This window comes from Pseudopipra pipra, chromosome Z (assembly GCF_036250125.1).
Source record: "Pseudopipra pipra isolate bDixPip1 chromosome Z, bDixPip1.hap1, whole genome shotgun sequence".
Lineage (NCBI taxonomy): Eukaryota > Metazoa > Chordata > Aves > Passeriformes > Pipridae > Pseudopipra > Pseudopipra pipra.
The window spans coordinates 20,298,151-20,322,894 of record NC_087581.1 but is presented as its reverse complement, the minus strand read 5'-3'; the positions used below and the strand labels follow the sequence as shown (position 1 = coordinate 20,322,894).

General features: G+C 41.5%; 2 protein-coding genes across 5 annotated transcripts in view; one reads left to right on the top strand and one right to left on the bottom strand.

Moving 5' to 3' along the window:
• THBS4 (thrombospondin 4) overlaps positions 1-13,124 on the top strand; it is a 39,495-nt gene extending 26,371 nt beyond the window's left edge. For 2 of the 4 annotated variants that reach the window (XM_064640912.1, XM_064640911.1), the window contains exons 11-23: positions 1,076-1,180; positions 1,406-1,513; positions 2,990-3,149; positions 3,831-3,949; positions 4,722-4,774; positions 5,851-6,044; positions 6,343-6,521; positions 7,985-8,033; positions 8,131-8,327; positions 8,810-8,982; positions 10,874-11,013; positions 12,309-12,421; positions 12,895-13,124. In XM_064640912.1, coding sequence (XP_064496982.1) covers positions 1,076-1,180; positions 1,406-1,513; positions 2,990-3,149; positions 3,831-3,949; positions 4,722-4,774; positions 5,851-6,044; positions 6,343-6,521; positions 7,985-8,033; positions 8,131-8,327; positions 8,810-8,982; positions 10,874-11,013; positions 12,309-12,421; positions 12,895-12,963 — 1,659 coding nt within the window. In that variant the 3' untranslated portion in view covers positions 12,964-13,124. The remainder of the gene's footprint in view (positions 1-1,075; positions 1,181-1,405; positions 1,514-2,989; positions 3,150-3,830; positions 3,950-4,721; positions 4,775-5,850; positions 6,045-6,342; positions 6,522-7,984; positions 8,034-8,130; positions 8,328-8,809; positions 8,983-10,873; positions 11,014-12,308; positions 12,422-12,894) is intronic. The other 2 variants (XM_064640913.1, XM_064640914.1) reach the window with 2 other exon arrangements.
• Positions 13,125-16,606: 3,482 nt separating this feature from the next.
• The window catches only part of SERINC5 (serine incorporator 5), a 43,046-nt gene continuing 34,908 nt past the window's right edge, over positions 16,607-24,744 (bottom strand). Inside the window, exons 10-12 of the mRNA XM_064640915.1 lie at positions 24,316-24,355; positions 23,509-23,656; positions 16,607-23,215 (exon numbers count right to left, since the gene is read on the bottom strand). Coding sequence (XP_064496985.1) covers positions 23,068-23,215; positions 23,509-23,656; positions 24,316-24,355 — 336 coding nt within the window. The 3' untranslated portion in view covers positions 16,607-23,067. The remainder of the gene's footprint in view (positions 23,216-23,508; positions 23,657-24,315; positions 24,356-24,744) is intronic.

Below are 24,744 nucleotides of genomic sequence, written 5' to 3'. Positions count from 1 at the left end.
GTGCAAATGCACTTCCTTTGCTGATGCCAACTTAGTAAATGTCAATACAGTTTTCTCTTAAAACTTCCTCTAGTTCTTGAGATATTGAGCAAAACACAGTCATCCCATTCATATACGAGAATTTGATCTAAGCAAGTAAGGAGATAAAATCAGAACATAAATCTGTAGTTGAACAAAGGAGGTTTAGAACTAGTTAATTCTAACTACAGCTTACACAGCTATAAAATGCAGGATATGTCGAGATGTACTGATAGAATGCAATATGTTCTGATCATAAAACTTAAACAGAACAGATTGGCTCAAGAGACTGGAAAATTACACGTACATGTTATAACTGTGCATGAGCACCAAAAAGTTCATTTAAAGGACAGAAACTGAGGGTCGTAGAAGACCCCCAAGACCACCCAAAGCTAGAATGACACATGCTTTGTATAGGTGAAATTTATGATAATGATTTATCAGAAACATCATGAATATGTAAGCTGTTTTGGGGAATTAAAATGAATATTAATGTATATATGAAATAAAAAGGGAAGGATTTTTCTTTGATGGTATGCATGATAGGCAGAATGATCCCCCATGCATCCAGCACTGTCAATAAAGAATGCCTGCTCTCTGAATAAGCACATTGGAGTCAGAACGTTTTCTTTATTTTCTGAGATTTCAGTATCACCATCTAACCATGGGCCCCTTGCTGAGATGCTAGGTGCATACTCTGTCTATTTTCTTTTACTCCATTTGCAGGTAAGGAACCAAAGTTAGTTCCTGGCCAGTGGCTCGAAGCAATCCATATTTTCAACTGAAATCATTAGGTGTTGCAGGCACATATTCCACTTGACATCAAGTTTTAGCTCTTTCTAGCTATGTCTAGATACAGAGAACTTGAAACAAAGATTCTCTTTCCACACTGAGAGATGCATTGTACCTCATTGCATTGTACCTCATTGTACTTCAGTGCCTGGCCATGATTTCTGTATGCTACTGTTTTCAAGATGGTTGTGGAGTTTCCCTCTTGAATATTTCTACAGTGACTCATTAACCTTTTGATAGTACTACCATGGTGTTTTATTGATAGTGTGGCATTGGCTGGGCTGGTGATGGTTATATTTGTGGAAAAGATGTTGACATTGATGGCTACCCTAACGAAGAACTCTCATGCACTGCTGAAAACTGCAGAAAGGTAAGAAATTCTTTCTTAATCCTCTAATAATTCAGAGCATGAAGGGATGAAGAGGAAGACTGGAAGAAACATGACTAGATTTTCAAGTTATTGAATTCTTCTGTAAAGATTCTATTTCATTGGATGAATCAGTTATTTAAAACAATAATAGAAAAAAAGCCATTCAAATTATGAAAGCATGCAGTTTACCCATAGAACACCAGACTTGCCTCCTTTTTTGTCTAGGACAATTGCAGATTTGTCCCAAACTCTGGACAAGAAGATGCTGATGGCGATGGAATTGGAGATGCCTGTGATGATGACGCAGATGGAGATGGCATTCCCAATGAGCAGGTGCTGTGTATAGATCAGGATGCAGGGGTCTGTGCAAACAGAAGGACTTTCCATTACTGCAGTGGGCAGTGATTCTGAAATCTGACTCATTATTTGCCAGAGCTTGTTCCATACCCATCACTTTCAGTGACTCCCTAAATCCTGTCTTTTGCTTTTATATAATGCTCATTCTTACAAAACGTGAAACACCCAGCCTTAAATCCACCAGTGTATCTGCCATTATTATCTTTCAGCATTTAATTCTGGAACTTTTTGTGTACAGAACTTGTGTTCTTCTGAAACACTCTCCCAAAGCGTGGCCTTCAGGAACATTACTTGCATAATGTCTTTCTTTTTCAAAAGCAGGTTGATCTGACATGTTTCATGAGGGATCCAAACCCTACATAAATTAATAGTATCTTGCCAATAACTTGAAAAAACTTTGAATCGTGTCCTCAATGCAGAAGAGGTTTCCATGAGGGTATGCAACTGCAGAATAGATCATAGGATAAATTCAAATTGTAAAAGCTCTTTTGTATTCACCCTGTATTCTTAGCAGCCAGTGGTTGTTCTGCATTAAGATCCTTCACTGATACTGCTTACTGCACTTCTGAGGAAACAACAAGGACACTTTATCCAGATTAAAAATGTCCACGTGGAGCTAGGGCAGACTAAGAATCACAGAAGGTTTGTCTCAGGCTGTTTTGCCACAGAGGCCCACCCTCAATTCTGGTAGCTTAAGTCAGCTGGTTTTATTAATGTTTATAAGGAAAAATAAATGTTAAATCCTCCTTTATCTGTAAATCTATTTGCAGGTTCAGCAACTCCAGAATCAAGTAACTTCTGTTTTGTTGCTGAGTTCTGTTCTTCCTCTGTGCATGCAATAGGATGTTGATATGCTAGGTGGGGGTAGAAATTTTACACGACTTTGAAATAAAGTTTTCTCCATATGCCTCCTGATGGACTTTGAGAGTCAATAACAGCTTGTTTGACAAAACAAACAAACAAAAAACCCCCCATCAAAATCCAAAGACTTGTCCCTTTTTGCATCAAAAAGTTCTGCTTTCCCAAGTGTTTCAGCTTTAGTTTGAGTCTGTACCAGAAGGGGGCAATGGCCTTTCACGGAGAGTGTCTGCAAACCTTGTCAGGGACTCCAAACTGCAGCTTTTGAGAAGGACCATATTAGAAAGCCAGGGCACCAAAACAGGTTCCTCACCATGGATGCATCCAAAATGAGAATCAAAAGTCAAAGTTGTAAGTAAAGCCTTATGGTACTGGGTGTTTGTGTTTAGGATTTTCTCAGAGTGGTTCGAAGCACAGCTTTGAGGGAGCAAGTGAAGTCTGATCTGGAGTTAATATTCACATAAAATTTCAAAGTCCTCACACTAATAATTTTTTTTTTGAAAGTAGAAATAAATACAAGGATTGTATAAATCCACTAAAATAAGAATTAAATATTCAGGGCCTGGCTCATGTCTGATTCTGTGTCTCTTGCAGGATAACTGTGTCTTGGCTCCCAATGTTAATCAGAGAAACAGTGACCAAGATATCTTTGGAGATGCTTGTGACAACTGCCGCAATATCCTCAATAATGACCAGAGGGACACAGATGGTGATGGGAAAGGAGATGCTTGTGATGATGACATGGATGGAGATGGTTGGTTATTTTTCACTTTCAGCTTCTCTGATGTTATTCAAACTTGCCCAGAGTGTGTATTAGATTAGGAGATTTCCTGTCACCAGCTGTAGCACATAGTCTTTCTCCATGAAACCTGTGTTTGGAATCCTTTTAGTTTACTTAATATATATCTTTTAGCCTGCGTTGGAAGCACCGAACATTGTAACAGATAAACCAAGCCGTGTTTTATGTATAAGTTGAGGTTGTTGGTCATTCAGCATTTCCTTAAAGGTATAAATGTGTCCCAGAGCATCCAGCTGCCGCCAGTAACTGATGCCCAAGAGCTGCATGGTGTATTATTTTCATTGGTGTAGGAGGCTTGAATGAAGTGAAAAAAATCAAAACCCTTCAAATGTAATAATGAAGATGAAATGTCCTATCCTGTAAGCTGTGATACAGGAACAGGATAGAATGAATTTTATCTAATTAATGAAGTGTGTGTGGTTGGATGGCAAGCTATTCTTTAGTGAGATGTTTCTAACTACTATTAAATGAATGGATGCACACATAAAAAAGTTTTGCAGTGCAGGCTTATAATTTCATTGCAAGATTAAGTAGTTGCTGAAAAGGAATAGTGTCTTTACTGTTCTTAAAGTTTATATTGTCCAGTAACAGCTATGGGAATTGTCTTTAACTAACATCCAATCAATTTTTCCCTAGGTATTAAGAACCTTTTGGATAATTGTCAGAGGATCCCCAATGAAGACCAGGAGGACACAGATAATGATGGTGTTGGTGATGCTTGTGACAGCTGCCCTACAGTCAGCAACCCAAACCAGGTTAGCAGGCAGAAAGAAAAAAATATCCTTGTTTAGGGAGAGGTCCAAAAAGATGCAAAGAATGAGACAACCCATGCAGCCATGGTGTTTATATTTTAATAATAAAGTATATCTAGGTATTCAGGGAAGTTTTATGGAGCCGTAGATTCCTCTGATGTGAGAAAGGGGAGGCATCAGTTGTATTCTCATAGCTTGGGATGTTGTTAGGACCTCTGCCCTGCCTGTATTTTCTACTGTCATGCTCTGAAATGTGGGCTGTAGTCCAATGCCAGACTCCACACAGGGTTGTGATTTAGTTACACTCAATATATCTTTAATTAGGACAAAATCCCTGTGTCCTTATTTATCAGAACTTCCAATGCTCCTAGGTGAGAACTCATTGGAACTTTTCATATGTTTGAAATTCTGATTCTAATGACAAATGTTGGAAACTATAGAGAAACATAGTAGATTTTTAAAACTGCTTAAAAAATCACCCTTTGTTAGAAATGAGGGATACTTATTTTCAGTAGTAGAGGAATCTGTCTAGAAGTGTGCCAATCAAGTATAGCACTGTTTATTCACTGTCTTTTTTTTCTTTAATAAAACTGACTTTTTGATTAGATGGATGATGCAAGCAAGAAAATATGTTCTGTAAACCCGATGTTTTCTCATGCTTTTATTGTTATGGGATTGAATTTGGTTGTGTTTTGATTTGTTTGTGTTTTGACTTAATACTGCTATTTTAGTAGATGGCAGCTGATACTGGAACTTGTTCTGTTTCCTTTTGCAGTCAGATGTTGACAATGACCTGGTTGGAGATTCCTGTGATACCAATCAGGACAGGTAAGTTGTCTTGTGGCTTGTAACAGCAGCAGGGAAGTGAAAGAGGCTAGTCTTGAGCTGAAGGATGCCACTGATTCCTGGAGAGCTGTAATTCTTCAGACTAGCCTGGATTTAATTCCAGAGAGATGTCATTTCAAAATCAGTGTCATGATTTATCAGCCTTGTTGGTTCACTTCTGGGTAGCAGTACAGTTGCGGAGCCCTTCACCCTTAGCCCCATTCACACAGGCCTTCTGTGAGTTCTGCTATCAATGGCTTTCACACGCCCTTGGCATTCAGAGGAGCACATCCTATGACAAATTGCATCGCTTGTATGGAAGCAGTTTCTGCATAACCAACTTTAGGGGTGGTAAGTCCTCCCCCGTGCTCCTCACTTACAGCAAGAGACAAGGGAAATGATAAATTCTGTGCTGGCACAGATTTTCACCAGCCACAGACAGATGTTTCACCCCAGAGCCATTGGTGGATGCTGCTCTCTGCAACAGGAGTTGCCAGAAGCCCACTTTCACCACGAAAAACGATATGCAGGGGTGTGAGAGTGGTGCTTGTTTTTAAACAATTCTGATTTCAGGTGCTCATGTAGTCCCCCATAAAGTTTCATTCATGCCCAACCTGTATGTTCATGAGCACCAAGACATATGTGCACAATGTGCCCATGGGACAAGGGACAACCAGGTGTTCAGCTCATGCTGTCTCCTGGGTGCCTTTTAATTGGTGACGCTGCACTTGTTGGCTGTGCCTTACATGCCCTTTAGGAGTGGAGATTGTTTGAGATCTTGGGCTCTGGTAAGTTTCCCACACCATGTTAGGCTTCTTTTTCTTTTCCTTATCTGAGTATTTCTATAGCTCCTGGCTCAGTCTTTGTCTTCCTGCCACCTTATCATACAGTCCCTCTTTGTTCATGGCCTCTTTGCAGTTCAGCCACCTGAGCAACAACAGCTTGTATTGCCCCACTGGTCTGCTTCCAGGTCCAGGGGTGCCACTGGTATGTTTCCTGCTCGTGTGTCTATGCTGTTTCCTGTGCAGAGGCAGGACCTGATGCTGGTATGCCATTTCTTTTTGTTTCTTCTCTTGCAGCGATGGTGATGGACACCAGGACAGCACAGACAATTGCCCTGCTGTTATTAACAGCTCCCAGCTGGACACAGATAAGGACGGGTTGGGTGACGAGTGTGATGAGGATGATGACAACGATGGTATTCCTGACCTCTTGCCCCCAGGCCCTGACAACTGCAGGCTGGTTCCCAACCCAGGGCAGGAAGATGATAATGGTAAGACGGGCCTTCAGGAGCCATTTCAGTTCTTAGGCACTGCATTCATCTCCAGGCGTTAGATATGTGTAGCAAGATCCAACACAGTCACTACATGTGCATACACTCATCCCAAGAGGAACACCAACACACAAGGACCCTTCAGCCAAAGCAGAGGTCCTCAGGTCCCTTTCTCAGGCAGTGCAGCCAGCAGGGCTGACACTCCACTTGCTTCCTGGACACCCTGATCCAGTGGCTAGGCCAGGTGTGACTATTTGCCTGCACCATAAATCTGCTTTCACTTCTCTGATGCATTCAGGTGATGGAGTTGGAGATGTCTGCGAGTCTGATTTTGACCAGGATACAGTGATTGATCGGATCGATGTGTGCCCTGAGAATGCAGAGATCACCTTGACAGACTTCAGGGCCTATCAGACTGTGGTGTTGGACCCAGAGGGGGATGCGCAGATTGATCCCAACTGGGTGGTTCTGAACCAGGTAAAAATACACTTTGGTCTTTCTTACCTGTCTGAAAAAGATCATTTGAAAACCACAGTAAAACTGGCTCTGTAGTTGCTGGATCTCTGGCAAACATCAGAAGTGGAAGGTGTTGGTTGGTAGACTGTTTTCAGGAGTAATAATAAAATAAAAAATAAAATTCTTTCTTTTAGCATATGATAGCTTAAAGCTTGATGCTGCTAATAATCTAAAATAATAATAAATAGTTTGATGCTCTTAATAATCTAAAATTACATACTGGCCAGCTTATTCTGGGTGGATTTCATTACTGCCAGAAGGCAGACATTAGACTTTTGTGTCACTCTATTAAAATATTTCTGTAGCAAACAATCCTTTCCAGAATTTAAAAGTCTGACCTTGTAAATAGCAGAGCATGTCACAGAATTATAGAGTGGTTTGGGTTGGAAGGAGACCTTGGAAGATCATCTAGTTCCAACCCCCCTGCCATAAGCCAGGGACACCTTCAACTAGACCAAGTTGCTCAGAGCCCCAGCCAACTTGATCTTAAACACTTCCAGGGATGGGGCATCCACAGCTTCTCTGGGCAACCTGTTCCAGTGCCTCATCACCCTCACAGTACAAAAAAATTTCCTAACATCTAATCTGAACCTCTCTCTTTCAGTTTGAAGCCATTGCCCCTTGTCCTTACATGCTCTTTTAAAAAGTCCTTCTTCATCTGTCTTGTAGGCTCCCTTCAGGTACTAGAAGGCTGCTATTAGGTCACCCCAAAGCCTTAACTTTTCCAGACTGAACAAACCCAGTTTTCTTAGCCCTTCCTCATAGGAGAGGTGCTCTATCCCTCTAATCAACTTGGTGGCCCTCCTCTGGATTGCTCCAACAGGTTGATGTCCTTCCTGTGCTGCAGACCCCAGCTGATGCAGTACTCCACTACTCCTAGACGGAGTCCAGTAACTGCTATTTACACTAAAAAATTTTAGCTTTCAGGAGGCTAACGTGTTCTGAGTCACAGGGAACATGCAATTTATTCCCATTGCCAAAGTCTCTGCCAAGCCAGCTGGGATGTATATGTCTTCCTTACAGTCAGTTTAATCCTGGCAGTCAGTTTAATCCTGAACTCTGTGTTCAAACTGTAAGAGCTAAGCCTAGGCAAAGCTCTCTTCGTCCCACAACCCTCTCTCCTTGCCCTTCATTTTGGCCAGTTTCAGTGATTTCCAGAAGATTGTGGGAGGGAAAGTATTAGAAAACCAGTATGGCCAATTCTACAATGGGAAAATACAAATCTTTCCTGACTCAGGCAGGTCATGCAAGCAATCGAAACACTAGTATTTTGATTGTAGTTCCCATTTCAATTCAGAACTACAAGTTTTACAGATATGTTGTGAGCAAACAGAGGAGACTGATAGACAGAGTGCTAGAGGGAGGCCAGGCTTAGCCAACCCAGCTTGCCATGCATGCTAACCACCCTGAATTTACTCTTACAGGGCATGGAAATTGTGCAGACTATGAACAGTGATCCTGGCCTTGCTGTGGGTATGTACCCTCTTCTGAGATGCAAGTTTTACAGAAGAAAACGTAGCATATGAACGTGTGTTCTGCAGAATTGTTTTTAACCTGCGTGTATCCTCAGGTTACACAGCTTTTAATGGCGTTGACTTTGAGGGCACTTTTCACGTGAACACGGTGACAGATGATGACTATGCTGGCTTTATATTTGGTTATCAAGACAGCTCTAGCTTTTATGTGGTGATGTGGAAACAGACAGAGCAGACGTACTGGCAAGCGACTCCCTTCAGAGCTGTTGCAGAGCCTGGCATTCAGCTAAAGGTACTGGTTGTGGCTCCCAGCTGGGTACACAGTGGTCACTGCAGCCTGGCTGTGCTTTCCTGCCATGTGTTGGCCATGGGTGAAGCCATCATGCTGTGCAGGGGCCAAGCCATCGCATGTCAGCCATGCTGCTTGACTGCAGTTCTCCATTTGCAACTTGTGTCAAAATGTCAGGCAGCTGCCACACAGCCCTTTTAATGGCACTGTTTTTTAAGGAACTTCATCTTTCCTTTCTTATCAGCTGGAGCATTTGTTTTCTGCAGTGATTGTGCTCTGACTGTAACTGGTCAGATTGCCTCCTTCTCCTTGGTCCAGGTACCCAGTTGCTTTTTCATGCAGGCAGTGGGTGCAGTTATACAACAGAAGTTAACGGCTTGTGAGCAGCAGGGAGGGTATAGACCCACTCCCGACTACAAAAAAACTTATGGCTCCTAAAAGTGACATTTCTCTATGGTCATCATTGGAAAATTTTATTTCTGCAGGCTGTGAAATCCAAGACAGGTCCTGGCGAGCACCTCCGCAACTCCCTCTGGCACACGGGGGACACCAGTGATCAGGTCAGGCTGCTGTGGAAGGATCCTCGAAATGTAGGGTGGAAAGACAAAGTCTCCTATCGCTGGTTCTTGCAGCACAGACCCCAGATTGGTTATATCAGGTAAGAGAGAAAAGGATAGATAAGAGTACAGATACGTCTGCCTGAACTGTTGTTTCTCAACACCTGATTCAGATGATAATCTGAGAGTTTAGATTATGTCTGGTCTTTGCATTGATGAAGCCTTATAATAGCCTTTATGTATTCTGGGATAATAGAATTAATAAAAGTTGTCATTTAAAGGTTGTGAGCCTAACTAAAACGAGTAATTATCCTGATGTGATAGATTTGAGATTACTCAGCATATATTCAGAGCTTTGTAACGCATGTTATCTATTCTTATTTTGATATTTGAGAGAAAGAAAAAAGTTATTAAAAAAAACCAAAAATCACCATTTGGGAGGAAACATCTTACTCTGCAACATCCAGCAGAGAAATGAGCAGGAATTATGCTTGCAGATCAAGCATAAAATGCAAAAAATTAACTGCTCTGGCATTGTCAGCTCAGGTTTTAGAACCTTATAATAGAAAACAAATACAGATAAGTCAGTCGTTTTTCAAAAAAATCACCACCCTGCAGTTGAGATGCAGTAACTTGATGATATAATTGCTCCACTTTTCTAGTGCAGAGCATCATCTTCAGTGGTAATTGGAGTGACCATGTTTGACTTTTATGGTAAAATGGATTAAGAACATTTACACTGTCTACTTTTGTGTCCCAGCCACAGGGCAGTAGTGAATAGATCTTGGGCAAGTTTTGTTTAGACCAAGCAGTTTGTCAAGCTGCTTCAGAAGCAAACATCTCCTATGATTGCAGTCTCTCCAGTCAGCCTAAGTAATGGCCCCTCCAAATGGGAAAGGTAGCAAAGTCAGTGTAGTAGAATCCTTCAAAAACTAAAGGCAGCCAAGCCTAAATGGAACATCTGCCAGCTCTCTGTCCACATCTTGCTGTGGTTTGGTTAGGCCAGATGCCACAGACCATTATGTGTCTAGAAGGGTTTTCTGAGGCTTCAAGGAAGCCTAGGAAAAAATCACTTCAGCCAGCCTCTCCCATGAAAATTGGAAAGACAGCAAGTTCTATTTATAGTAGATACTTTTGAAGTGCCTCAGCAAATCAGGAAATAAACTCCGGAACATACCAGGAATTGGGTGTTTTTTCTTATTTTATGAAAAGACACAGGAACTTTCTTTCCCTTCACCACGTGCTACTTTCTTGCATGTCTCATCAGCAGTATCCTCATCCACAACAAGGCCCTCCAGGCTCATCATCTTCTAAGCAATTTACCTAGTAAACTTACCCAAAGGCTGAGGACTTCTTGTGGACAGTGCTGCAACAGCTCAGCTGGCTCCTGCCCTCAAATACAGGGCATATGCTTGGGAGCTGGCAGGTTAATCTCCTTTCACACAGCTATTTGGGAACTTGCTGATGGGTTTTTAACAAGAGGATGCTAGATCAGCAAAACTGTTCCTAGAATTAATCATACTCACATTTTTGAAGACATCTCACAGACAAGTTTAAGGTTCCAAATGGTTTGTTTGAAACTTTGCCTATTAAAAAAAAAAACCAAAAAAACCTCAGTTTCAAACTGTGTGAGACAATATCCATCTGGCTTTTTTCAACTGATCTAGTCTGGTTCTCCCTTTCTCCTATTATTATCGACTGTGGAAAATTTCAAGAGCTAAAGCTCTCAGCCTGATTGACTAAACATTCCAGGGCTTTTTTAGGATGTGTAGAAACTCCCCAACACACCCCCCCTGGCTGGATCTTGCCACCATGCAGCATTCCTTTAGTTTCCAGCCTAAAGAGGAGCAAGCTTAACTGCTTTTTCTCCCCTTGTCTAGACAGGAGGGATAACATGTCCAAGGCTAGAATCTCCATGGATAACAACATTACTTTCAGGAATGTTGCAGCCTTAGAAAAGACCTAATAGAGCTTCTATTTGCTTTCATTAAGGGCAAGATTTTATGAAGGCTCTGACCTCGTGGCAGACTCTGGTGTAACTATAGACACCACAATGCGTGGAGGACGGCTTGGAGTTTTCTGCTTCTCTCAGGAAAACATTATTTGGTCTAACCTGAAATATCGCTGCAATGGTAATATAGCTCTTACTTCCTTTTAGCTCACAACTAGCAAGTGACCATGAAGAACTGGTAGTGTGGCTTTTGGATTAAGCCATTTTGATCCTTTCCTTTGCCTTTCATTTACAAGTTTTTCACAGCTGTGAAACACCTCCCCTGACACCAGCAGCACAGTGCAGCGCCGCTAGATGGGAAGTAATGCCTCAGAGCTGCTCCACCCAGAGCTGCAGACTGTGCCAACTGAGTAGTATAGCTGTCATCAGAGAATTAGGAACATTATTTAAAACCAACTGACCGCGAGAGCTGTACACACATAATAAATACCTCAGGCCATCACATATGTAGGATGCCTCGAGCTTTGAATAAAGGGTGAAATATACCTGGAGGGCCAGTGGGCTCAATCACTAGGCATCAGTGTCACTCATGTACTTGCTGGTTGCTCCTGTGTGTGCGAGGGGAAGATCATAAAATGCCTTTCCTCCCATGGAGGAATCCTTCTGACTCTGTGGGAGAGTGCTGTCTTGCTTCTCTTGGTGCAAGAGCCTTGCAGCTTAGCTCTGATCTCCACTATGTAAAATATCTCAAACCTTGATCACTCCACACAGAAGCTGATCATGTCAGGGTATTTCTGCCCTGGCAGCAGTTCAGTTAGATTGAAGCAGTTCAGCTAGATTCAGCTAGATAGTAGCATCAATCCCTACCCAGCCTTTAGAAAACAATTTACCAGCCAAGTTGGAATAGTTTCCTTGTCCAGCTCCTGTAGGGGGCTGCATGGCCACTCTGTTCTGCTGATGGACTCTGGTTCTTGGACATCCGGAACACTAGGCTGGCACTTGGAGGTCAAGGTTAAACAGGGGAACTTCTAGACAGCAGTGCTTACAATTAAAAATTACTTGATATACATCTTAAACAATGCACAGTTTCCCAAAGCTGCCACTGAGTCATACTTACCTGGCAGTAAGCAGGCAGCTGGCTTTGCTGCAGGAGCTACAGAAGTTAATGAAACCCAGTCAAAAAGTCTCTGGAGTCCCCAGGTACCTCTGATCTCATTTCAGACAAGTTCCTACATTTGCAGAAAAGGCATGAAAATAATTTCAAGCCTTAAAAAAATGTTCAACAAAAAGCAAAGGACTTATCCCTTTTTTTTTTCTATATACTGTGTTATGTTTATACAGTTACATCCTTTTTTGAGTTTAGAATTACCTGTCCTGCATCAGGGTGGAAATAATCATATTAAAGCTGATGTCATGCAGTTGGGTTTCACTGCTGTGGCTTCACTGTTGGCTGCAGTTGGCTCTGTGGCTCTCCAGATAAAATGTTCTGGGACCTGGCAAAGGCAGACTGCAAACAGCACTTCAAACAGAACTGTAGCTACTCTTATGACATTGATCCATCTCCAGCTCCCTTCGCCAAGGGGTCTCAGGTCAGGTCTTTCTGCCAGTTGCTATTTGTCCTGAAGTTAATGTTTTTTGTCCCTTCTTGTGGCATGGGAAACCATCACAGGGAAGTTGAATTAGGATACATGAGAAATAGAAATGCTGACACTGCAAACATGTCTGGTGTGCAGAGCAAGACAACCACTTCTTTTGCCTTTCTAGTCAGCATTTATTAATCAAAGTTTAAGAGTGCAAGGCACAAAGTTTTCAAAAAAATGTAATCTGAAGATTGATAATACTCTGTTGTGGGCTGGCACTATAGCACTCACTGCCTTGTTAGCCTCTCTGTGATTTTCAGTGGTGCACAGCTAAACTGAAAACATTCCCTGTTCATTCTTAAGGTGTAAACAAAAGAGAAGCACGTTACCTAAAAAAAAGAGGAGGTGGCTTATTCATTAATTTAATGGCTCCTTGATTTTGTCAGAAGAGACTAAACTTCTGCATATTTTCGTGTTTTCAGACACCATCCCAGAGGACTTCCAAGAATTTCAAGCGCAGCAATTTGGTGTTGGGGATATTTAAGAAGTAAAAGCAAACTAACATTGCTATTGCAAACAGTAAAACAATATATTTTAAATCCTTATATGATCATTGTTGTCCGAGTGCACATCGCAGCTTTGTTCTCATTGATGTGACTATGTCAGACTTTTTTTTGGTATGAAAGTGAAAATAAAAAGGAGACAAAATAGACCTGGGCTTCAGTTGTTTTCAAATTTGTCCTAAAATCTAGGGAGCAGCATGTAAATGGAGTGACACTTGCTTAAAACATTCTCAGGAAAAGTTTGAATCTATTGCCTTTTTGGATTCAGTATTAAACACGGTGGGCCAGAAAGCAAAATTTTGTCTACCTTGGATGTGTTAGAAACAACAGGTTGCATCTGGGCATGAAGTGGTTTCGGAGCTGTCTGGCCAAGCCAAAGGCTTCTTAGTAACTTTCCAGTCCTGCTAGGAATAGCATATCTCCTTTGGTACAGTTATTTCTCTAAAGGAGGTAGTATCTCCTTTAGGACAGTTTAATACCTTTGGAGACTCTGTTACCTTTTCAGACCTCTTCTAAGAACTCTATTAGGCCTCCCAGCCCTCCCACTCCCAGAAAGTATGAGTAACACTACCGCATCCAGTAAAAGCAAAAAAAGCTGACTGCAGGGCGATGTAGTCACATCTTATGGCTTGCACAAGACTGAAACAAAAGAAAAAGACTACGGAGATAAATGCAGAATCACCTAGACAGAGAAAATAATCCTTTCACATAAACAAAGCCAGGCTTTGACCTGCTGTCCTCATTCAGAGCAGAGCTCTATTGGCAGGTACTGCAATCTCATGCAAATAAGTTGCCAAGTTAAAACCCCAAAACACTGCATTAAGCATTAGTAACCATTAGAAAAGGACTGGAATTGTATCACAATGCAGTCTATAATTTGAAGTGCAGAAAGGTGTTGATAAAGTGTGCATTTCTACTACATTCTTTTTAAAAATGGAACTAGGAAAGGAAGGGAGGACAAGCTCCAAGAACCGCTGAATAGAAGGATATTGCAGCTTCTAGGATAGTTACTTTAAAAAGGACAGTGGGAAACAGCACTTCAGCCTGGGGGGAGGAGAAAGAAGGAAATAAAAAGGGAATCAGAAATAGCTCTGAGAAAATAAACACTCATAGCTCTTTCCCAGCCCAAGGATACAGGTGAAATGCTGAGTATAATTATCAGGTAAAAGTATCAAAACAACAACAACAAAAGCTTCCTGTTTTCAGTACAATAAATATACCCTTAAGGATATTACAAGCTATCAAAGGCTTTGACTACTGGCAGACTTTTCTGTGTGGGCTTGTCCACCATAGCCAGTGTTTCTGGAAGCAGGGTGGCCCTGGGACCTGTCCCATGAGGGATCCCAGAGTCCTGCAGCAAAGAGCATGATGCAGGAGCATTCCTCTGGCTCAGTGCTTCACGGTGAAAGGTCCTCCAGTTTCAGTCCTCCTTTGCCCTTGGCTTCACAGCTTCACTAAACCCAACTTCACTCATCAGGTTTTCAGAGGACTGAAAGGCTACTTACTTTGGAACAACAGAGAGGCCATTGTCAAAATATGTTTAAAAAATGAGGAAAAAAATGTATTTTTCTAGCTGAATATGGGCTGTAACTGCAGTATTGTTCATTTATGAAGAACACACACTGTAAAGCAAATTTACGTCTTCCTTGTCACACATTTGCATTTCACTGATGGAGCCCCTTCTCCAGGCAGAATTCCTCTCTGAACAGTCTGGCCACAGACTGGGCAGAAGGCAGTCACTTGTACTGTGCTCACACACACACTGGTGCAGAAAAACTGGGGCTTGCAGTGCACACATTTTGTACAGGTGATGATCTTACAGCGGATGCAACAGGCCTGGCCCACCCTGACCCATCTTCAGCACATACAGCACACACCAGCTCCAAAAACACGATTGCAGTAGGCCTCTGAATCCTTCCCAGCCTCCAAACCTCTGCTCAGCCCTCCCGTCTGCAGCTGGAGCCTCTCGTCCTGCTACAGCGGCTGGGAGGGAGCATCCTGGGCCTCTGCCATACCAGCTGGCTTACTACTGTGAAGCTTGCCAGTTTCCAGGCTCTCTTCTATGCCACGGCCACTGGCCACTGGAGGATGGAAGGTGAGATACAGGCTCTGGCTCTTGAGCTGTTGTCAAAGGTAATTGAGTGAAGCTGTGAACCTCTTACCTCCCCTGGCAGAAAACATACTGGTTTGCTCTACTGGCAGCCACAGAAACAAATCGCAGCTCAGATAGCCACAACTTTTCCTTCGTTTCAGAAGGTGCTGTTGGGACCTTATGATGGGATGCCAGAGCTCACTATGTCTGTTGTATTGACACACCAAGAGCTGGGCAGCTTGCAAGCTCAGGAAGAGTGAAGTCCAGCTGTTGCAGACAAACATTTGCCTCAAGAAGATGAGAGCTTGGGAAACCTACCCCTCACATTCACATCAGGGATTGTGCAGTCCTTGTGTAAAAGAGTGTAAATTAGCTTCTCTAGCACCACGACCCCCTTCTGGACTATTGTGCAATGCAGACATAGCTCCATGTGTCGCCTCTGGCAAGTGAAGACAGTGCAATCCCGTATCTTTAAAACTGAACATACAGCTCTCTCCTCTTGCTCCCACCGCCTGTGCAGCAGCTGTTACTACTCTGGAGCTCAGAGTCCTGTAGCTCCTGCACCAGAGTCTAACATCTCAACAAAGGTTAACTCTATCCTGTGTGCTGCAAACACCATGGCAAACACACTTCAAGTATTTCCAGTCCTTGAAGACCATCTCCTGTTTTGAATCCCAAGAACCGAACATCCTGCCAGGATGCTGTGGGGCTGGGTGAAAGCAGAGTGGGCAGACTGGTGAGAGGTTGCCAAGCAAAGATAGTCAGCTCTCACAACCCTTTGGCACCACTCAAGAACCCCTCTCTGCTTTGCACTCAGGTCAAAATGCACGCTTCCCAGCTACAGGGCACCAAAATTCTCTCATGCACCAGACCTGCACAGAGAATAGCAGCTACCACTGGACCCTTGGAAGCTTGGTCAGCACAGGGAACTGTGTCCTGGTGTGGGTCTGTTACAGCCTCTGGCATGGGTGCCACCACTACCAGCAGGCAAGCTGCGGTGCTACCAGTACCAGCAGGCAGGCTGCAGCGGGCACATGCTGAAACAGGACATGGATGGTGAGAGGCAAGAAACCTCCATGGAAACAAAGCACTTTCCCTGGTGTGGATCTAGGCATGTCAAATTCAGCAGCAACCCACTCTACTGTCTGGGCAAGTGGGAAAAAAAAAAATCAGACAGCTGTGTTTCAAACAAATGCACAGGTTTCAGTGCTACACCAGCCTTGAAGGTATTTTGTTTGTACTGTCAAAGTATCTGACACATCTCAAGGACCTGGATTGTACGAAACAGATGTCACAGACAAATCTATGCAATCTGTCATTGTCCAATATTATGCTCTGGAGAAATACAAAAATAACATGGACAGTGAAGCCTTGTAATAGTATATAGTGGTTAAAAAACATCCAAATTCAGTGACCGAAAAGATCAACCAATTTTACTTTTTACTGGCTCAGTAACTGCTTAGCTCATATATTTAGATACTTTTTAAGTTTCTCCTAGACTGAATTGACTTTTCAACTTCTACATATCACAACAATTAATTTCAAATGTAAGAAAAATTTTATTGGTCCATTAATCTATAACAATAAATTCACTCAGTATACAAAAGGAAGTGTCCATAAAAACCATTAACATGCTTTATGAAGGCAAAGTTGTTAACTATTTTACAATGAAGATATTACAATTCTGAAATCTTTACCAATCCTTAAAAGTCAAACTGTTACAGTTGCTACAGATCACAACACTAGCAAAAAATAATTAAACTAGCAAACCTCCACTCCACTGAGCTACAGCTTAATAAAATAAAACCACACATACATGCCAAAAGGTTCCCTTAAGATACTAAGAATCTTGAAAAAGACTAATTAAAATCCCCTCACTATTAAGAAAATGTGTTCATATTTTGACTATTTTGCATCCAGTTTTTGAACATGGCATATATGAGACTGAACACCATGCACTAGTGGTGAACAAAAAGCAAGACAGTGAACCCATAAATTCCTACTTAATCTTTTCTCAGCTTGTGTGTTACAAGTGGAATGATTTTCTCTGGAAGTTAATTCTTCTAGCTTTCAGTGTGCATGGATGTCAAATGACACCTAAGCACCCAGACTTGAATCAGTAGAGGAAAACCAAAGCTACAGTATGATCAACAATTCAGTATTTCCCCATAGCTTTCCAAAATTCTTGGCTTTGCACTTTCTTCTTGGCTTTGCACTGAGGCTTCTTTGGCAAAAGCACAGCTGCAGTGCTGCACCTTGCAGCTCTGGTGAGCAAAAGCCCTGGAAGCTTTAAGCTGCTGGAGTGGTTTCAGGGCTGATGACTATGGCTCCAAACAAGTCTCTGCAAACAGCTGCACGCTATGCACTGACAATTACTGGAGACTGGCAAACAGGGAGGGAAGTCAATGTGGCTTGTATCTGAAATAAATTCCAACTTTTTAAAAACAACATTAATGAACAGGTATGAAATTAATCAAATCCAGGTTTGATAAAAAAAACAATCAAAACAGGATTTAAGATTTAAACCTACAGAATTTCTTTGGGCATTAGGAAACAGTCATCATGCCAGTCTCTCAAAGTTTCTACTTCAAACCCTGCACAGTGTGTCTGCATCCCCATTGTGGAGCACTAGGGCATTCTGCCATCAGGATGTTAAAAATGCAGAGACATACCAGTTCCCAAGCTACATATCTTGTTATGAGTACAAAAAGCCAAAGCTTTCGAAGCACTTGACCCCTGGCATTCCCTTGTACAGTCACATGAAACACTGAATTCTAACTACTGTTTATGAAACTGAAGACACAAGTAAAATGTCCTGGTGCTGATTATGTATTTCCCTCTGACAAGAACTTGTAGGCCACTTCAGAAAACAAAGAAGTAGTTCTCACAGAGGAAAACTGATCCATAAACTATGATCATTGACTTTCCTTCAATGCTGCAGGCTGTCCTGCTATGAAAAGGAAAGGATTGATAAGACCTGGCAAAGAGGTCTTTGCTAGTTCCTAACACCAAAGACATCCCATTGGACAGGCAGCAGATTGTCTGGAAGTGAAACAGGTTAGCAATGCCTTTAAAAAACAAATCCAAGGAGAAAAGGCAAATAAAATAAGATACAGCCTGCAAGCAAAAGACATTGCTTCTAAAGCCCAGAAGGAAAAATGAGAGCAAATTTTTAGCTGCAGATAATCTCAATTTGTCTAGCCACATAGGTACAGTCTTACGGTATTTTGCTTCATCAACTTAGGAGAGAAGTCTAACACTTTATAGTTTATAAGATATTTATAGCACGTTTTAAAAGCAGTTAATTATTTTGTTGCTGATCTGTTCAGCTGATCTGTGGGCTGCTACCCAAAGTACAAGCAGCACTATTTTGAGTATCCAAATTTTCCTGATGCATCAGTAAAAAACAGAGAAGCAGCTGTTTTGTAAGTGCAATGGTTACTTCTTTAATAGCATAGTTCTAGCCCAGAAATGGCTGCAGCAGTGGCTGACAAAGCAGTTACACATGCACAGCTTATAATATACCAAAGCGCTTATAGATTTGTAAAAAGGTGCTAAACCACAAAATAAATAAATAAATAGACATGCAGTGTTCATGATTCTGCAAGGGGGCAAACCCTCTCTCTGGACTATGCATACTGCAACACTGCATTACGCATTTCAGAGGAAAGTGGCCCAACCCTGCCAGGATCTATCACATTAGCTGGGCATGTACAAGCTGTTTGAACCTCATGGAAGTGCCTGAAGCAGAAAGCTAAGATTATCACAAACATATAATACCTTCAATGTGTAATTGCAATGGAGTTCCTTACTCGGCATCCAGCTGCAAGGGCTGCCTGCACACTTTGAGGAACTAGGTGGCAAACAGCAAGCAAGCATAACCATCTGCTTTCTGTCCTTCCCTGATGTGGTTTTATTGTCTTGTTTTGTTAGACCTGCTACTTGGACTTAGAGACTTGCTCTCTGAGTCTGCCCCACTGATTTTACGCCAAAAATGAACCAATCATGGTTGTGGCTCTTCATTGCCTTCATGAGAAAAACTAAAATTGTTCCAGTCTCAGATGATACTGCAGCAGTCAGGTCCCAAAAATCTTTATCATGGTAAATTTGAAAAAGTAGAAGAATGCCAGTAAAACCATTTCACCTTCCCAGCAGAACAACTGCCAACACAGTCTGTTTCTCTGAGAGTCTATTAAACGATAGCATTAGTTCAAATTTAACTAGAGGAAATGTAGCACAGGACATGTTCTCTAGTCTTCCTGTCTTTGCAAGCTTCCTCTCTTCACAGAGTCCAAAACCACTAGGAGCCAGAAATGCTGCACCAATTACGTCTGGGCACAAATTCACCCAATAATTGTGGCACAAGGCAGGATAGACATGGTGCAGCTAACCTCCTCAAGAAGAGCAGTCACCTGCACTTTCAGGTATGGGGAGAGGAAGTTAACTGTTTACAGTTTAAATATAAATGTAAGCAAAACCTACTTGTTTATTTACAAAAGCATCAGGCTACTTGTGAGTTCTCCCAGTTACTTTTCCACTGCACAGGAATACCTGAAGCAGTCTTATCCCCAAAGGTTTGTCAAGCACAGATTATTTGGTCTTCCATGCACCATGGGTCTGACTGTGCCTTGTACACACTGGTGTAATGTATGAGGCAGCATCACCCAGTCACAGGCTCAGTCCAGTTTCAGTGCCACGTGAATTACTAGCTACATACAGCAGTAAGTATGAAGGCACTTCTTGAAAATGTTTTTTTAAAAATTTCATTTGCATGAACTGTTTGGAATATAGGGACTGGGCATTTGAATCCTTGACCCGAGCTGAGGATTTTATTAAATAGTTGCACATGGAAGTTCACAGTACAGATTTTACAGCAAACACTAAGGCTGTAACATTTGCCTGGCCAGCAGGAAGTCTTGCCTTGATGAGGAAGCAGAGGCTTTGCACACCCAGGTGCACTAGTTACCAATTACTTAGAAAGGCCTGGAACTCCATCGTTGGATCTGGGGCAACAACCTGGACACGCAGGCCCTCACAATTATTTTTGGGTTTTTTTTCTCTCAGCATTTGCTCAGTAGCAGACAAAACTGTGTAATCAGACACTGCCCCATTCTCACCCTACGTATACCTGCAGATCTAGATGCTTAAGATCAATAGTTGGTAGACGGTAAGGAGGAAGGAGAAGCTCGGTGAGGTGAGTGCTGTGTAAGAATCGACTCATGCCTCACTGCGGACTTTCTGTTTACAGCCTTGTTTCCTCTGTGCAAAACCTATTTCCTTAGAGACAAACTATAGTAAAAAAGAGCACAAGGAGGAGCAGAAAGTCCTTATGTAGGTCCTACATAAAATAAGAATTTTCATAAATAATTAAGAACATCCATTGGCCAAGATATGTATTAAGATCATCTATATTTGTGACTGGGATGCCTGCTATCAGAACCAGAGAACACTTACCATTCTGTGCCTTATAACTTGACATAGTGCATGCCTTCTTCTCTAAAGTTCCTTGCCCTGATTGTTCTATTACAAAAAACATGGCTAATTTAAAAAAAAAAAAGGTCAGTTTCTCATAGTACAACAGATATTGCACTAGAAGGCAAATCCTGCAAGCCTCTAGGGACCAGCCAAGGCAGGAGGAAGAGGAGCCTGGACTATCTCAGTTGCAGCACACAACTCTAGCACTGGATCAAGATTGTTTATCAGAATAGCTGCTATGAGGTAGGTGGGACAACTGTTAGTTGTCATTGCACAGCCCATAAGCTCTTATCTTAAAGATGGGACAGATAAATGCTTCTAGATTGAAAATGCATTAACAAAGGCCTTTTTCTGCTGCAGAAGGATCTCCATAGCAAGATTCCAAATGCAGACAGAGATATACTGACAGGTCTCCATGCTAGCAGAGCTCTTGGCAGGATCAGAATCTCCCAGCAGAAGTAAAGGGAAAGGGAAAAACCTGCCTCCCTCTCCAGAGCTATTTGTTCCTTTTCTGACTAATGTCAAAGCCAAGATTTAACTATTGGTGCAAACAAGGAGAAGAGCACCGAGACAGTCACTGCTGGACAAACTCCTTCCCTTAGGTGTCATGATAGATGTATTTTGAGACTCTAATCACAGGGGTAGGTGGTGTAAGTATACAGGACTGCAGATCTGTAGATTTTGTTTCAGGTAACAGTGCACAGGGTGGGGAAGATCGCACCCCTAGAAAGCTCCAAGCAGGACAGAAGACCTGGTACACCATAGCAACAAAGCAGCTAAAAATGGTAATGAAAACAAGGGCAGAACTGAGATGCACTATATTAAGATTACTCACCAGGTGTACATTAGCCATCAGTTATTGCAACAGAACAACTGAGGCATGCAAATCTTTTCATAGGCCCCTATGCTGTGCTTTTCTTTGTTTTGCAGAAAGCACTGGGTGAAGATTTAAGGCTCAATCATATTTAAAAAACAAAAAAGAGAAACTGCTGAATTGGTTAATTTTGTTTTTATCCTGCATACTTCACACTGTATGGGGGTGTATGTGTGTATATATATATGTAGAGGGAGAGAAGACAAAATCTCTGGGACTAGCATAAGTCATAAATTCATCCAACTGGAATGTGAGTTCAACCTTATTCAGCATTTAGGGCATTTGAGCTGTTGTTCTACCACCAAATCATCTGCTTAGAGCAAAAAAAGGGTGACAAGGTAGTGTTTAATATTGTCATTTGTACTAAGGCAGTTCCTTGTTATATTTGTGTCTCCTTGTTTTAATGACTGCTTACTCCGATTCCACTGCTTGGAATAGGAGTTCTCCAAAGGAAGTTTTGTCTCTGTTAAAACATTGGTTGGCTAACTCCCATCCCAACAGCAAAATTAATATCAACAGAGGAGTTTAAAAATATAGCAGTTAGAAAAAATACTTTCCAACCAACACACAGGGAGAAAAGGAAGATGACACACTATAGTCCTTTTCCAACCAATATTATAAAATTAGTCATGGAAACAGAGCTGAAGATCCTGGGAGATCTTTACACACAAGCTGAAACAGCAGGGTAGAAACGTAAGCAAGTACCCTACTTTTAAATTTAACAGCAACTGACAGTGCTCCTGTAATTAGCATTTTCTCAACAGCAAACATTGTGAATAAAGAATGTACCGTATTTTAAATCCCCATGCAGTACACTCAACTTTTAAATGATCTGGCAAAGCAAATTTGGGCAAAATGAGAATTTGTGTGTATGACTCCCCTCCAGTTAATAACTGGACTAGATATAAATTGCATATAATACCCAGGTGCCTTTTAAAGTTATAATAGAATAAATACTATCATTGGTAGATTCCTTTCTCAATCTAGGTGTACAATAACTTAATATATTTAATATGTTGATAAACAATTTTTAGTAGATGCTTTGGCAGTCAAATTCTTATATATTCTCTTACTTCTACTGAAGTATTTAGATACGTTTTTGGAAAAAAAAAATCTGCATACTACTTACAAGAATTATATGCTGTACAAAACAGCATTCCAAATCATCACTGCAAACTGTAAAAGATGTAGTTAATGAAAAAGTATAAAAAGTAATGCATATTTGCTAGAAGATACCCAACATTTACAGGAAGAAAGAAGATACATCTGCACCACGATTTTCGCTTTTCTTGTCAATGAAGCCAGAGAAAGATTGTCAGTTATTTGAAAAGCACTTCACTTATTCCAGTTCATGCAAGAATTGTGTTTCCTACATACCACACGAGCATTATACAGTTCTGGAACAGATTTGTTCCCTTGGGCAATGCTTGTTCATGATAATAAAAAAGGTAAAAAACGTCTTCAATCATTCATTTAGTCTGACTGAAAAGATACTAGCTGGTATGTTATGATAAATGGGATACGTGTTTCCTCATTCCAAAAAAAAAAAACAAAACAAAAACAAACCCACCAAAAAACCCAAACAAACGCGCAAAAAAAAAAAAAAACAAACCCCAAACCAGAGGAAAACTTAGAATGACCTTATGACTGTTCACACTGAGAACTCTCTAGTTGGGCAACAGAGTGGAGCAATAAGAGTCCATAAGTACAGACAGACACAAACCCAGCAGGAGACCATCTTAATCCAGAAGATGGACCAGGTTCCACTGAAGAATTTTTCAATCTGAGCACTTTCATAACTGTTAAAGAGAAATAAAAAAGCAATAAACACACTATTCATATCTCAGACTGCAGAATCCACTACTTTTTGAAGTGGGTCAGAGACATTAACTAGGTTAACTCATACAGGAAGCAAGGGAGAGCGCCCTTTATAGAACAAGATCTGGCTCAAGAATGCCCGGGAAAGACTTGTGATGTCTCTTCAAGCTTCTAACATAAGCAGAGAAGACACCCTAATAGCAGAACCTCCTGTTCACATATCTTCTCTCAATGCAGAGACATTAATTACTCAACTTTAAAGAAATACACTTACTGGAACCAATGAGTTACTGTCATCATCACGTAGAGCGAAGCCAGGAAGAAAACAAAGTGGAAGTAGGCATAACTGTACACTGTGCCTTTCTTCTCATCATAAACCACAGTCTGGCCTCCTCTTTTTTCAATGTGATCTTCAGCATCAGCTGTAAGAGACGGGAAACAAGAAAGTTTTTGCAAATGTAATGGTACTGAAAACAGCAGCTGTTCACAAAGAACACCACAAATCATCTACAGTGTGATTTAGGAAAGTGTAACTGATACAGAACCTACACTTGAACATTTCCTTGCCCTCAAGTTATGGGCCTAAACCCTCAGTGAAAAACCGGACCAACACTGAAATCCTGCCTTGTAGCAGCTTCCTGGCCTACTGAGTACTTTTTGAGCATTGGGACCATTTAAATTGCTCTGTATGATATTTTTCTGGCAAGTCCATGCTGATAACCTTGATTGTACCAGGTCTGCAAAAAGGACACTCCCTTCTTATCTCACTACCAAACTGCAGTCCCCCCCAGAGCTGCTGAGCCAAAAATCTAGCAACCAGTCACACCCACAGGCAAGCAAAGAACAGAGATTACTCTTTGTATGTTGCAGTTTAAAGAATTAATAATTAGCCTAGTGTTTTTAAAGTGGTGTTGTGACATGTCTAGCTTCCCTCTGTAGCCTAACTTTGAGCAATTCATCTGCTTCAGTTTGATATGCTACAGAATATGAGCAGCTCTCCATCCACAGCTGCGTCCTTACTTTCTTGGCTTTGGCCTAAAAGCCACAAATAAGGTAAATTTTGCAGTGAAAACATAATTACCATCTCCATCAGGTACACAGCAAAAGCAGCATCGAGCTACCTGTGGAACAGACAACAGGAAGAAGGTAAGAATCTGTGCTACAGCAAAGCAGAACAGTTGGGGAAGGAAGGTCTGCTGTGTCTATGCTGCAGACATTAATTTAGAGAAGGCTGGTTTGTATTTCCAACCAGCACAAAACTCAAATTAGGATTTGCCCAGTAGTTCACAACAACAGTTTCTAAGCTTCAGAAAAACCTACTCAGTAAATTTGAAGAAATGAGACATTCTTTAAGAATTACTCTATCTTTTCTACATAACTTTGGGTCCAGTAAAGGAGCAAATAATTACGACAAAATGGTAGAAAAGCTATGGTAAAGTACATTTGTATTTAGGGACTTACCTCTTCAGATCTGCATACAAGTTCCTTTTAGGAAATTTCTTTACTAAGA